This window comes from Mya arenaria, chromosome 3, assembly GCF_026914265.1.
Source record: "Mya arenaria isolate MELC-2E11 chromosome 3, ASM2691426v1".
Lineage (NCBI taxonomy): Eukaryota > Metazoa > Mollusca > Bivalvia > Myida > Myidae > Mya > Mya arenaria.
In genome coordinates this window covers 73,392,165-73,406,577 of record NC_069124.1, presented here as the reverse complement: position 1 = coordinate 73,406,577, position 14,413 = coordinate 73,392,165, and the positions used below count along the sequence as shown (strand labels likewise).

At 34.9% G+C, this 14,413-nt stretch overlaps 1 protein-coding gene across 1 annotated transcript; it reads right to left on the bottom strand.

The window, feature by feature from the left end:
- Window positions 1–5,919: 5,919 nt before the first annotated feature.
- On the bottom strand, window positions 5,920–12,708 carry LOC128227163 (F-box only protein 22-like). Its single transcript, XM_052937421.1, has 5 exons — window positions 12,575–12,708; window positions 11,427–11,541; window positions 11,018–11,225; window positions 10,509–10,794; window positions 5,920–10,151 (listed from the first exon to the last, which is right to left on the bottom strand). Exons 1-5 carry the CDS (start codon window positions 12,697–12,699, stop codon window positions 9,740–9,742), a joined length of 1,146 nt encoding a protein of 381 aa, XP_052793381.1. The 5' UTR covers window positions 12,700–12,708; the 3' UTR covers window positions 5,920–9,739.
- Between the last annotated feature and the right edge of the window lie 1,705 nt (window positions 12,709–14,413).

Below are 14,413 nucleotides of genomic sequence, written 5' to 3'. Positions count from 1 at the left end.
GTAAGACAGTTCTTGAAATCACACCAACACCATTCTGCGCTCGCCTGAAGCTGCCGATATCGAAGCCGGAGCTTGTATTTGCTTTGGAACATAAGGTTTTGGCGATTTCATTCAATGATGAAAATGTAACATTTTCTTCTTTTATTCTTTCCAAAAATGACTCAGATGCTTACATTTGCAGAAATGTATACGAGGAAAGCATGGCAAAGCTCACAAGTTACACTAATGATTCTATACAATACAAGGCCGACCATGAGGATGCTTCTAAAACAACCCGTGTTAATGTTTACTTAAGTGTAATATTTCTTTCGGCATCCATTATTTGTCTATTAGTAACTTTCATAACGTATATGAGATCTTCGAACCTTCACAATGTTCCGGGCTTTAACAATATCTCCCTTGTGTCCAGCTTGTTTGTTTCATCAGTGTTATCACTCTTATTTAGTTTTGTGACAATCACCCCAGCCTGGTTGTGTTCTCTCCTAGGCGCAGTCCTTCACTTCTCTCTCTTGTCTGGTTTCTTTTGGATGTTCATTTGCACATTTCATATGATGCGGGTATTTTCATCAATCCTCACAGTTTCTTCAAATAGGAACAGCGGTACCTTCTTTAGATACCTTGCATTTGCTGAATGTATGTCTGGTATTCTGGTTGGCGCTGTCATAGTTGTATCGTATACCACAACCGGTGATGTTGGATACGGTGGAGAGCCATGTTATATTGCAAATGCGCAAATGATTTTCTATTTCGTTGGTATTCCGGTCGGAGTTATTGTTTTAGCTAACTTCACAATGTTTTCATATGTTGTCATCAAAGTTTGTAGACTACCAAATATGAGCAAAAGCAGCAACAATGAAAGAAATAATATGAAGATATTTGTCAAGTTATCTACAATCACTGGTTGTACCTGGATATTTGGATTTCTTTATCAGTTTTTGAATGTCGACTTGTTTTCTTATTTGTTCATTATATTTAATGCTGGCCAAGGAATATATATTATGCTATCTTTTGTACGAAAAAGACACGTACCAAACAAACCTCAAAGCGACAGAAAAGCCACATCACCTCATATTCGTTCTAATAATGGAAATCATGGAACTAATGAGTCTGTCATGTCGACACTATCAAGTGAGCAGGATGTTCACTTCTAGAACTGAGGTTGATCCTATCCATTGCTCAGAGGTGGAAAAAGGTGTGAGAACCATAAACACTAAATATTGCTTACTCTTACCTTTAAGATTATTAACAGTCAAATGTTTAACAAACAATTTTTAAAAGACTAAAATTCCGCGAATAGAGTAATTATGTCGCCTGTCGCGTGCGCCAATATTGTCGAGTATAAACTACGCGCCATAGCGAAAGCAGATAATTTCATATGAATTAAATACTTTTTATAATATGGGCTAAAAATAAGATAAAAAATATTGAAATCAAAGTTTAAATCTATTCCAATAATAGTTCGAGGAAAACATGTAAGATTGGAATAGAAATGTTTCAGTATGATAGGTAAGACAGCAGTAAATTGGTCATTTTTTACAATTTAGGGCCAAAACTCCACAGTTATTAATGCGATATAGCCATTGATCGATTTTGTCCAGATAGTAATGACTGTTGACACTTCAATGGTCATACCAATGGAGTTGATACTGTGATATGGCTGTAGATCAATCTCAGTCAATATAATATTCGAAAACGCAATGTTAATAGAGTTGGATTGGATAACAAATGTTTATGGTAAAGAGCGGACATGAAAGTGTGACATCGCTGAGAACGACGCGAACGACGACGACCCCGTACAGCATGACCCCTTTCTTCCTTCCATGCTACGAAGACGACATAAAATGACCATGACAACTATATTCAACTGCAATGCAACATAGTTCTTGAAATCAAATTTCGAAATGGGCAGACTTTGGAATCCATTAGATATATATATTTTAAGAGTAACCCATGACCTTCAAAACATGTCGCAACATGTGCTCCACACTTAGAACTACTTCCAGTCACTATATAGAATTTTTTTCATCATAGCTGCCACGCTTAAACCGATTTAAATAAATTATAAACAGTTATCACATCAATACAATGACTCATTTAAAAAAAACGCATACAGTTTAAAAATGAATTATGAGTTATATAACATGTTTGCACAAATCTTTAGACATAGAATGAACATATCAAGATAATGAGTTGTCTCAATGTATTGAATAGTGCAACCTATTTCAACACAAACACTGAATCTTTTCACAACAAGTGACATGTACTGTTCCAAATAAATATGTAAAATCATGGCTTGTGTGAGGGTACTTAGAACTGCATATCTATAGGCCATGTCTTGTAGCTGACCTGAGTGTGTAGTATTCAGCCTTTGAAAAGGTTTGAAGTTCTGGCATGTATGATGTTACCATATTGTTTTGTGCTGATGTACAAGAACACTGTAGTAACACGATCCCATTACTTATTCCTTGATATACTCTGGACAGAACGTAAACGATTCTTTAATTGATAAAAATAACCTTGTACGGATCAATTATGGTCGATTATCGTTCAAGTACTATCTGTAAAAACGTAACCATTTTATTTCTTGCAACATCTACAGTATGTTTTTTTGCCATCTACCCTTCGTTGTGTTTAATATGTTGTGCAAAAACTCTTAATTGTAAAATATTAATATGGTCCCTGAATGATTCAGACAAGCGTCAGAACATGATTAATGCTTGTTACTATTTTGTTATATTAAAAGATAATAATAAATTTCACATTTAAAAAAGTATAATGAGTTGCCCTTGACATTAAAGCATAGCAGTTAGGGGTGTAGATAGGCCTAAAAAACGCGTATGCCCAAAGGTTATATGTGAGTTTGGGAACTTTTATATGCACATAACACACTCTTCATTATATTTGCAATGATAACAATAAAATCAAGCAATAAACCCTGCATGAAGATTAAATAAACATCAAAATTGCTTCGGTTGAAAAAAAACCCACAAACTTTTGTTCAAAGTGTTGGAGTAGCTATTAGTTTAAATTTCATTAATGGGTAACTTAAACTTGGTCATTTTTAAAAAAATGTTGTAGACTTAGGCCTACAAGGCCTATATGTAGCAACGCCACTGTCATTAATGAAGTATTACTTTGACACTGGCAACCGTTTATTTATATTGCGTATGATGATCGCCATAATATACATTTTTCATTTAAGCATGTATACAATTGAACTTAAACAGACAAGAACCTATAAAAACTATTTATTTATTTTTTTGTAAAAGAAGCTTTTTGTTTAAGGTATATAACTTTGTAGATAGGGAAGATAAACGTTGTCTTTGTTTAAGGCAAAATATATCAAATGTGGAAGTTAAACATTGTCTTTGTTTTTGTGTTTAAGGCGAACAATATTAAATGTCGTAGTTTAACGTTGTCTTTGTTTTAAGGCGAACAATATTAAATGTCGTAGTTTAACGTTGTCTTTGTTCTAAGGCGAACAATATTAAATGTCGTAGTTTAACGTTGTCTTTGTTCTAAGGCGAACAATATTAAATGTGGAAGTTTAACAATTTTTGTGTTTAAGGCCAACAATATTAAATCAAAATTTTAACATTGTCTTTTGTGTTTAAGGCGATCAATATGAAATGTGAAAGTTTAACATTGTCTTTTTGTGTTTAATGCGAACAATATTAATTGTGGAAGTTTAACGTTGTTTATGTTCATCTCCACCTATAAAACTTTGATTATATTTCTTATACTATATATTGCTACTTCATGTTTTGTATAATGTGTTAATTATTCACCATGTTGTGTTAATGTATGTGGAAACGAGTCTAAATATACTATCTGCTCTGTACAAAAGTTGTTTTCTTATTTCGTTTGTGTTTGATTTTTCCCGTGTATCATTTGAGAAAAACAAAAGCTATCACTGCTGAGATAACTACCACTCGCTGGCTTAAAACAGCTTGGCATTTACTGATTAATACGGACATTAAAATATAAACAATACTATAGGATTGATGATTTTTACAAGGGACTTAATTCTGATTTGCCACAAGGTCATTGCTTAATATGTTCAGGAACCATGCCCATTATTAATTCTAATGCCAATTTCATTACGAGTAGGCCTTGGATAGACACTGTATGGTGATATGCAACATGTATCCCAATCCCATATAAACAGTGAAAACAGTTCGCTATGGCCAAAAGTGTCAAACCCCTGTTCACATGACTCTGCGTATGGTTGATGAAAATATGCTAAACTCTCAACAGTGTGTGTATACCACGCGATAAATAACGCCATAAATGCTACGTTGGTAGGCAACATCTAGCTTCGATTGAAGAATTCAAGCAAAGATGACCTTAATTATTCTTCACCGTTTTAAATTAAACAAAAGGCAGTCTATGCCGCTTAAAGAGCAAACACATTGCACAACATAACTCTATGGAAGTATACGCCTGGCGTATTTACTTCTCAGACGGGTATAAACAATTGGGGTTCCATTGGTTTACAATTGTGGGATAGGAGAAAGAAAAAACTCGTGCGCTTGTTCCAGATACCGTTAATGGACTTCCAAATGTTCACTTTTTGTTATCAATGTTGTGTTATTTTACCCGTGTGTAAAAATTAACTTTGAAACGCAACTTTTTAGACAAAACTTAATATTGTACGGTAAAAACGGAAGGTCTTAATTTTTAAAAACGTTTCCAATCTGTTAGCAGAAGATGCGTATTTATGAAAAAGACATTCAAGTTCAATTACAAAACGCAATACATAAATGACAGTGCTGAAAGCGTCGGGAGGCAGAATGCGCGACAAGCGATATTTTGCTTTTTCGCAATTCTTTTCATAGGCAATAAAAATCGAATCCAAACAATATTTTGAGTGGCCCAAAACTCTATCTGATAAGTGCCTGTCATTACCTAACAATGGGTAATGTAGTTTGATGAATTTTTGATACAACACGCCAGTTTCAGAACAGAAAATGACAAACATATACTGTACTAGGGTATATGAACATTGCTTTTATCTCGCAAGTGTATTGCTAGTGTAAAAATAATTGCATTGTAAATGAAACCCGATATTGGCTGAGGAGGTTATGGCTATTTGTAGTTCGTAAAGTAAGACAGGGACTTTTCGTAAACAAATTTCCGTTTTTCTGCTTAGTTATCTTTAAATATCTATTTCCATCGGTTCCTTACAAAAAGTTAAGATTCTTCGGCTTGCTTTCAAATTCACATTTACGTTGAAATCTTATGAGCCTTTATAAATAAAGTGATCTTTTAATTCGTACCATGTGTCCCGCACGTCCTACAGCCTAAATCGCACTCAAAATAACCACTTATGTACATGAAGACGACATGTTTCTCATTGTTAACAATGCTAAGCGACATATTTACTTACGGTTGTGTATGCACGAAAAATTGACCGAACATAATTTTGTTCGAGTGTGAGGTTTATATATATGTAACCATTCTAAACAGAATACAATAAACATTCAGTTTGAATGTACTTTTGTAGAAGTGTTATTTTCTGCAATTGCCCCAGTGAAAAATAAATGACCTCGGGCAATTATTCCTCCCATAAGGGCTATCATCAACCAAAAGCCATGGTCAACACTATATTAATCTATAAGTTAAAATTCTTAAAAACATTGCATTAAACATCGAGTTTGCATGTACTATCGTAGACGCATTTTCTGAGTTTATTTTTGTATAGCTTATTTTTTACAAGAAAGTATTTAAAATGATGCTTATTAAAACGACTTTGTGTTTGATAGCGTCAGCGCTATGTCGTTTATTGCCAGGGAACATGCTCTCTTTATTTTGGAACTGTCATATGAGTATTTGCTAGGTATTTTATAATGACATAGTCAAGTTATGTGTTATGAACCCTTAAAAAACAGTTCATAGTAACAAGGTAGAGACATGACGTATTGCTAACAACGGTTTATTTGCTGGCATGTCAATGAGGTATCAAAACACTCCTATGATGCTCTACAAGTCTAAACTGTTTGACTGAAATCACATATATTAATAGTAAACAAGAGGGCAAGATGGTCCTATATCGCTCACCTCAGTAAAACTTGGTGCTATAGACTTGTTGATAATTAAAGGGCAATAACAGGGATTTGGCTTCCCTGATGTATTATGCCCATTCACATTCTAGACAAATTTTGTGATGATTGGACAAATGCTTAAAAAGTAATTGATTGGACAAGAACAATTTAAGGTAATTTCTATGATTAAAGCGCAATAACTCTCGGGTAACTAAAGCATTTTTTTTAATTATCAAACATGTTCATACACATTCAGACCAAATTTGGTTATGATTGGACAAAGGGTTAAAAAGTAATTGATCAGACTACATACTGGATGGTGCCAGTCTGCCCTTCCATACACCATAGGTGGAACTATTTTATGTCCACAAGACAAATATGTATTTGTTTAAAAAGATACAAAGGGCAATAACTCTTACAATATTTTAGTTGGATTTTATATAACTCGTCACAAAAAAATCACAATTTACTGTGAATAAGTTCATGAAGTTTGAAGTTGGTACCTTCAACGATTTTAAGACAATAAACCAGAAACGCCGCAATGCGACGAAACCAGGTTTTAATGATTGACAGAAGAACTTCAGCCTGTGTCTGTTTTTCTATTTTTGACCTTGACCCTAGGGACCCCAAATGCAATCCATTGAAAGGTATCCATAAACTCTTCCTTTATACCAAGTTGTGTCAGGATATGTCAACCCTAAATTAAGTTATTCAGTTTCAACCATTTTTTCTATTTTTAGTAACAGTGACCCTGACCTTGAATCTAGAGACCCCAAACGCAATCCCATGAAAGGTATCCATAAACTCTTCCTTTATATCTAGTTTGGTCAAGATATGTAGACCCTGACTAAACTGTTTTTCTATTTTTAGTAACAGTGACCTTGACCTTGAATCTAGGGACCCCAAAATGCAATCCCATGAAACTATCCATACACTTTTCCACTCTAAGAAGTTTGGTCAAGATATGTCAACCCTAACTAAAGATATTCAGTTTGAACCATTTTTCTATTTTAAGTTACAGTGACCTTGACCCTGGGAACCCCAAATGTAATTTCATGAAAGGTATACATAAACTCTTCCTATAGACCAAGTTTGGTCAAGATATGTCAACCCTAACTAAAGTTATTCAGTTTCAACCATTTTTCTATTTTTAGTAACATTGACCTTGACCTTCACCCTAGGGACATCAAATGCTATCCCATGAAAGGTACCCATAAACTCTTTCTATAGACCAAGTTTGGTCAAGATATGTCAACCCTTACTAAAGTTATTCAGTTTCAACTGTTTTTCTATTTTTAGAAACAGTCACCTTGACCTTGAACCTAGGGACCCCAGACTCAATCCCATGAAAGGTCTCCATAAACTCTTCATATAGACCAAGTTTAGTCAAGATATGTCATCCCGAACTAAAGTTATTCAGTTTCAACCGTTTTTTCTATTTTTAGTAACAGTGACCTTGACCCTAGGGACCCTAAACGTAATCCCATGAAAGGTCTCCATAAACTCTTCCTTTAGACCAAGTTTAGTCAAGATATGTCATCACTAACTAAAGTTATTCAGTTTCAACCTTTTTCTATTTTTAGTAACAGTGACCTTGACCTTGACCCTAGGGACCCCAAACGCAATCGCATGAAAGGTACTCATAAACTCTTTCTATAGACCAAGTTTGGTCAAGATATATCAACCCTTACTTAAGTTATTCAGTTTCAACCGTTTTTCTATTTTTAGTAACAGTGACCTTGACCCTAGGGACCCAAAACGTATTCCCATGAAAGGTCTCCATAAACTCTTCCTATTGACCAAGTTTAGTCAACATATGTCATCCCTAACTAAAGTTATTCAGTTTCAACCGTTTTTCTATTTTTAGTAACAGTGACCTTGACCTTGACCCTAGGGACCCCAAACGCAATCACATGAAAATTCTCCATAAACTCTTTCTATACCAAGTTTAGTCAAGATTTGTCATCCCTTACTAAAGTTATTCAGTTTCAACCGTTTTTCTATTTTTAGTAACAGTGACCTTGACCCTAGGGACCCCAAACGCAATCCCATGAAAGGTACCCACAAACTCTTTCTATAGACCAAGTTTGGTCAAGATATGTCAACCCTTACTTAAGTTATTCAGTTTCATAGGTGAGTTTGACGCCGCCCAGCCGTAAACCCGCCCGCCCGAACAACAACGTTTGCCATTCTAATAACCAGGTTTCACTATGTGAAAACCTGGTTAATAACAATAAAAAAACAGATGACCCATATTCGAACTTGACTTAAAAACTATCAAAACAACCTTTCTGACAAATTTCCAGAATATTTGGGCTGAAAATGTTACCTCTAAAGTGTTAACACGGTATTTCCATATTTGGGCTCTGTGACCTAGTTTTTTACCCCAGATTACACATATTCAAACTTGAGCTAGACATCATCAAAACAACCTTTCTGACAAATTTCCAGGATATTTGGGCTGAAAATGTTACCTCTAGAGTGTTAACAAGGTCTTTTCCATATTTGGGGTCTGTGACCTAGTTTTTGACCCCAGATGACCAATATTCGAACTTGAGCTAGAAATCGTCAAAACAACCTTTCTGAGATATTTCCAGGATATTTGGGCTGAAAATGTTATCTCTTGAGTGTTAAAGGCCTAGTTTAAGCCTTCTATAAGTGAAAGTTATAGCCCCAACAAAATATAGTTACGCCCCAACAAAAAAACACAAAAAAAAACCTCTGTTAATTGATCTTAATTTTAAAGCCTATTTGTCTCATCGAATCACCGATCTGAGTATCCTGCTGTGAAGTTTGGGATATTTTGAGATAGAAATGGACCCTAAATGGCCCTGAGCCAATAAACGAATACACAGGAAATTGGCCCCCACTGTAACACCAGTGGAATTATAAGGATATGCACAGCAGGGGATTATCATGCCAAACATTCCTTAAGCTAGGCCTTTAACAAGGTTTTTCCATATTTGGGCTCTGTGACCTAGTGTTTGACCCCAGATGACACATATTCAAACTCATCCTAGTAATTACTGGGAAACATCCTGATCAAGTTTCGTGACAAATGAGGCAAAAATGTGACCCCTAGAGTGTTAACAAACTAAGTGTGGACGGACGACGGACAATCATCGATCCTAATAGCTCACCCTCAGCCTATGGCTAAGGTGAGCTTAAAAATTGTTGTAGCACAAATTATTGCCATGAAAAAGTAACTTGGTCTACACGGACCTCTGTCTTTTGTCTTCACAGATGTATACATATATAGCACATTCACATAGTGTACATCAACGCTGTGAAGTTATCAACACAAGTATTGCTTTTGGAGTAACTGAACCTTTGAGCTGCAAGCACAAATTGGTCATAAGTGGAACAAACACTCTCATGGTGGTTTAATATGTCCGTCAAGCTTTAGCTTTTTATAAAAGCAAATAGTCTACTATTGAAACTCTTACAGTTGTGTCAGTATTCACAAAACGGCTACCGAAATAGCATGACAAAAAGGCGGACGTAACCACTGAACAAAACGATGGGCTGGCATTGGTACTGATCGGCACTGTTAAATAGAGATATTTAAAAATAATAATATATGAAATGTGTCGATTATTGCTTTCCAGTAAGTATTTTTATTAAGATATCATCTGAAAGCAAAGCTGTTCATGTCGTCAAAATGTACATGTATATAACAGACAGAAAAAACATGTTTAAGTCAAGGCTACAAGCACCAGTATTGTAGTATATGAATGGAACAGCTTAGGCAATTCGCTCTTTCGTCTTTTCATGTCACATCCTGAAGCTGAAGCACAATCATAGAAGTCGCAGCCGATTTCACCATTCCCAAACAGTCCTACCAGTGGCGTGTTGGGAAAATGTTTGTGGAATAAAGAGGACTCAACATTCCTCTCCCCATACATGCCCTCACCCCTGCCTATGCATGCCAGCATGAAGGCAAAACTGTTCTTCTCAGGTAGGTTGTATTTTTTCAATTTCACAACTGCTGCCTCTGTTTTCTCTTTCAAATTGTTACATCCACTTTTGGGAGGGGGCAAAATAACTGAAGCAACCTTCACATCGTTGCCGTAGAAGGAAACAAGCTCCATGTTCAAGAATTCATCCCTGAAAACATAGCGAAAGAATATGAATAGAATTATCTCACTTTTAAGAAGGTCATCAAACAAAACATTAAAAGAGTACAAACATTAACTTATGTGACATGATGTTAACTTGGTTCAAAGAAGTTACTTCCCTTTAACTGTATCGAGTTTTAAGTAGGATTACAAAGTTTGAATTTTCCAAGTCGAAATGTAACATATGAATAGTACAAAATCGGAATGCATCATTTCCATCAATAGGTTTGATTTATTTTACAAAAGACACACTCCTTAATCTGCAAATTAATAGAAACTCTGGACATATCTGCATGTATATTTTGTCTAAACATATGTATCTTTAAAAGTCAGAGAAAATTCTTACGTCATGGTGCAAACATTATCTACATATGCACCAGCAATCAGCACTGCATATTCATCTAGAAGTGTATAGCCAAATCTTTTCGGCAGGAACTTTGGATCCACATCAAACACCAAGCACGCTTTCAGCTGATGATTGTTATATGATTTTTCAACTAGATTTAGGTCAACAGAGTCACTTATTGTTACAATTTCAAGTTTGCTCTGTGTGTTGTATTTGGGCAAACATAAGAAAGATACAGCACCTTCACCTTCCATTTCGTTTATTTCTTTCAGATCTGAAGATGTTCCTGAAAATCACGATCACATAGCATTGATATTTTCTAACATTCAGACATTTGTACCAAAATACAAGTTGTCAATGTTGAGTTTTAGGTCTTGTTTATAATAAAGCATATCAAAATTGTATATATTTTCACTAATTTTTTGTTGAAAGACTGTGTCGCAATATGATTTTATAACTGTGAACTCTTATTGGATTTCTTTTTACACAAGGTTTGATTTGATACTAACCAACAATTCCTCCAGCTTCAAGAGCAACAAGGTTACAGTTGCAAGGTAGTAAACTCCGAACAAATTCCCCATAACTTTTATCTTTTTCCTCGTCTGAGATAATGTCAGCCCCAGCATCATCTTCAGCATTCAGTATCAGCGTCTCAAGCAGCTCATTCAAAATATTGCAGTGAAACAGAAATACTGTTCCTGGCTCTGTATACATATCCTGCACATAACATAAAATAGTGAGCTACATATATATACATGACCAAAATATATAATACTAGATGTAAGAGTATGTATTTAAATTAAAGTTTTAACTCCTTCGGACTTCCAAGAATTGAAAATATTTAATAAATTTGTTTCACAATGAAGAAACTTAATTATAAGAAGAAACGAAACAGTATACTAATGTCAATTAACTTACGTTAAGAAAGGACTTGGTGCCCTGAACAAGATCATCACCATCAAATGCAGCAAATGACATCGTACTTCTTTTCTCTCTGAGCTTGCGAACAATGCCATGCCAAAGTTGACAGACTCTGAAACATCAAGTAATTCATCAAACGATTTCATGTAGATTAATTTTGAAATCGTATAAGATGATGCTTACATAAAAAGGACACAATCTTATAGCTTCATCAATACGCCATCAATATACTGGTTGGAGAGCAGTAGCCGGCGGAAAGCAGTAGCCAGCAATCGCTTTTTATTTGTGTTTTTTTTAAATCTTCTTAAAAAAGGTGAGAATGGTAAAAAAGAACCGTATCCAAGCAACACCATTTGCATCGAATCCAACACAAAGCATACGTTTAAACATTTTATTTACAAAAAGTATTGGAAATGTCAAGAAGTTCGCCAACTTTCTCGTGGGGGATGCTCATGTGAATGTTACTGCGCATGCGCAATTGAATAAATTTGCATATCTAATTATAGCACTAGCATTTACCGACAGTCAAGTGTTGGTTATGAACGATTATTCGTCGATGAATCACAGCAAAATGTATTTATAAAAAAGCCTGTTGAAATGATATTTTCATATTGCCCGTCAATCGCTTTCAAACAATATTGAGACGTATTCAAAATTTTATGTATCCATGGTGTGGTTTTAGACGTGTTGTTATAGCGAGACTACCCCAGCGCTTGGTTACCAGTATTACTTCCCTGTTCAATAGAGGCGCCCCATGGGGAAATTATACTAAATAAGCCGATAAATATCGGTTTTATAGTCAAGGAGCGGTACTGAAATAAAACTGCCGGGTACTGCTTCTCATAATCCGTAAATAGGCACTAATTGATTACCCCCTTTGTGGGGCCAATTAGGCACGCGCTTTGTGATGACACAAATTTTAATATTGTAAAGTAAGTAGACCCTGACCCCTTGTTTAATAAAATGTAAGTATTATTTCCGTAACATTTCGATCTACCGAGAAAATCTTCAAAAACATGCAAAAACTGCCGGCTACTTCTCTCCAACTAGTAATAGTTTAATGTAACCGTTGAAAAGGTCTATATTTACATAATTATCTCTAAGTCATTAGTGAATAAGCACAACAGCAGGCCGATTGTATTTACCTCGATAACGACTCTAACTCTCTATATGGCAAATAGCTGAGAATCAATTCAACAACGGGATATACTGACGATAAAACATGAGAACAATGTTCATTTAACGCTTCCGCTTTCGTTTTGGTAGCCATTTTCTTTGGTTACATACCACTCTGCGATTGATCAATTTCAAACATACGCAGTGATTTCCCCTTCCAAGCAAGCCCAAGTGATCATAAATATCATGGGTAAATGCTGTTATAAAGATGAATATCATTAAAGCAAATTTGATTTTTTTACATTACTACTTATGAGTGTATAACTAAAGAACTTCAGCGAACACGTGATATATTACCTTTTTGGATGTTTAATGTGTTGTAAACATCAAAAAAATAAATATCAACATTAAAGTTATGGAAGCCAGAACTAATAAGTGTATGACGTTTGATTTGCATTTTAAATTTTTGGGTCTCAGGCCAAATGAAGCGTGCTCTTTACACGCATAACTATAGACAGGTAAACCATATTGGATGCGACTTGTAAAACATAAGGTTACTTTTAATTGTTCTCATTAATGAATGAACCATGACTTTTTTAAAAGCTTATAACTATTCACTACTTGTACGAGGGTTGTCTCAGTACACCGTAGAATCAAGACGTTTCACTCACCGATACTCTTTTCTAACTACTCTAATGATTGATATGACTCATTTTCGTACACCAGATCGATGATGCCATGCATACCACATACAATTTCTCATTATCAAACATCTGATGAATAGCAATGTATGACTTTTTGAACATGGAAAATAAAGGTGTAACTGTTGAGTTACTTTGTATTCGGTGGTTAACTTAACTAATTACTTTAAAATAGTTTTATTGTACGCTGACGAAGTCGAACCGCAACGTACTGAATTAAAGAAATGCTCAACAGATTTTAGTGACTATTGTCAAACTTGGAAGCTACAAGTAAATACAATAAAGGTAATGGTTTTCAGTGCAAAAAGGACGTCTTGGAGATACTATTAATTACATTAAATTACGAGGAACTTGAAATTGTCGACAAATATCAGTATTTACATGGTATTAGCCCAACTAGTAAATTTAACAAAGCTAAGGAGCACTTAGCGGAAGACAGACATGAAAGGGCCTTGTACCCTATACAAAATAATGGATAACCTTGATTTACCTTTTGACCTCTAGCCTAAACTTTTTCATCAGGCTTTTGCTCCAATATTAACACACTCGAAATGTTAATTAAGTCTTCACTCTCACAGATTGAACGTTTTGACGGTTTTTTTTTTTTTTGGTTTTTTTTTTTTGTCTTGGAACAAGCTAATTTTTGCGAAAATCCATGGACAATGTAAAGATGCTTTTCTCTGAAGGGATCTGTAAGGTCTTTGGCCTCACACGTTACAATACTAAACGCTTTTTGAAATAGAGTTTATCAGCTTCAAAGTTTGGCTTATCGGCATATATTGCAGCTGTTGGGGTTACCGACTTTAATGGTCTTTCACCGTTTACGAGAACTCATACTTACACTTATCCGAACATACCAATAAGAGAATAAGAGAATACACTTAATCTACACGGTATAATGCAAAACATTTTCGAAGTGCACGTGAAACCATTGTTTATGCATTGCTCTATGTACAGTTAAATGTTGCTGTCCGAAATTTGTTCGTCGGCGGAGCATGATAAACCTTTAAAGGAAATGGCAACCTAACTAAAATAATTTTAAGAGTTCTTCAAAATGAAGTCGTTTAAAAACTAAATTTATCAGTGAAATAACTTTAAAACCAATTAACCAATGTTAAATCTTTGTCACGTAAACTTAATTAAATATAATACTGATATGGATATATG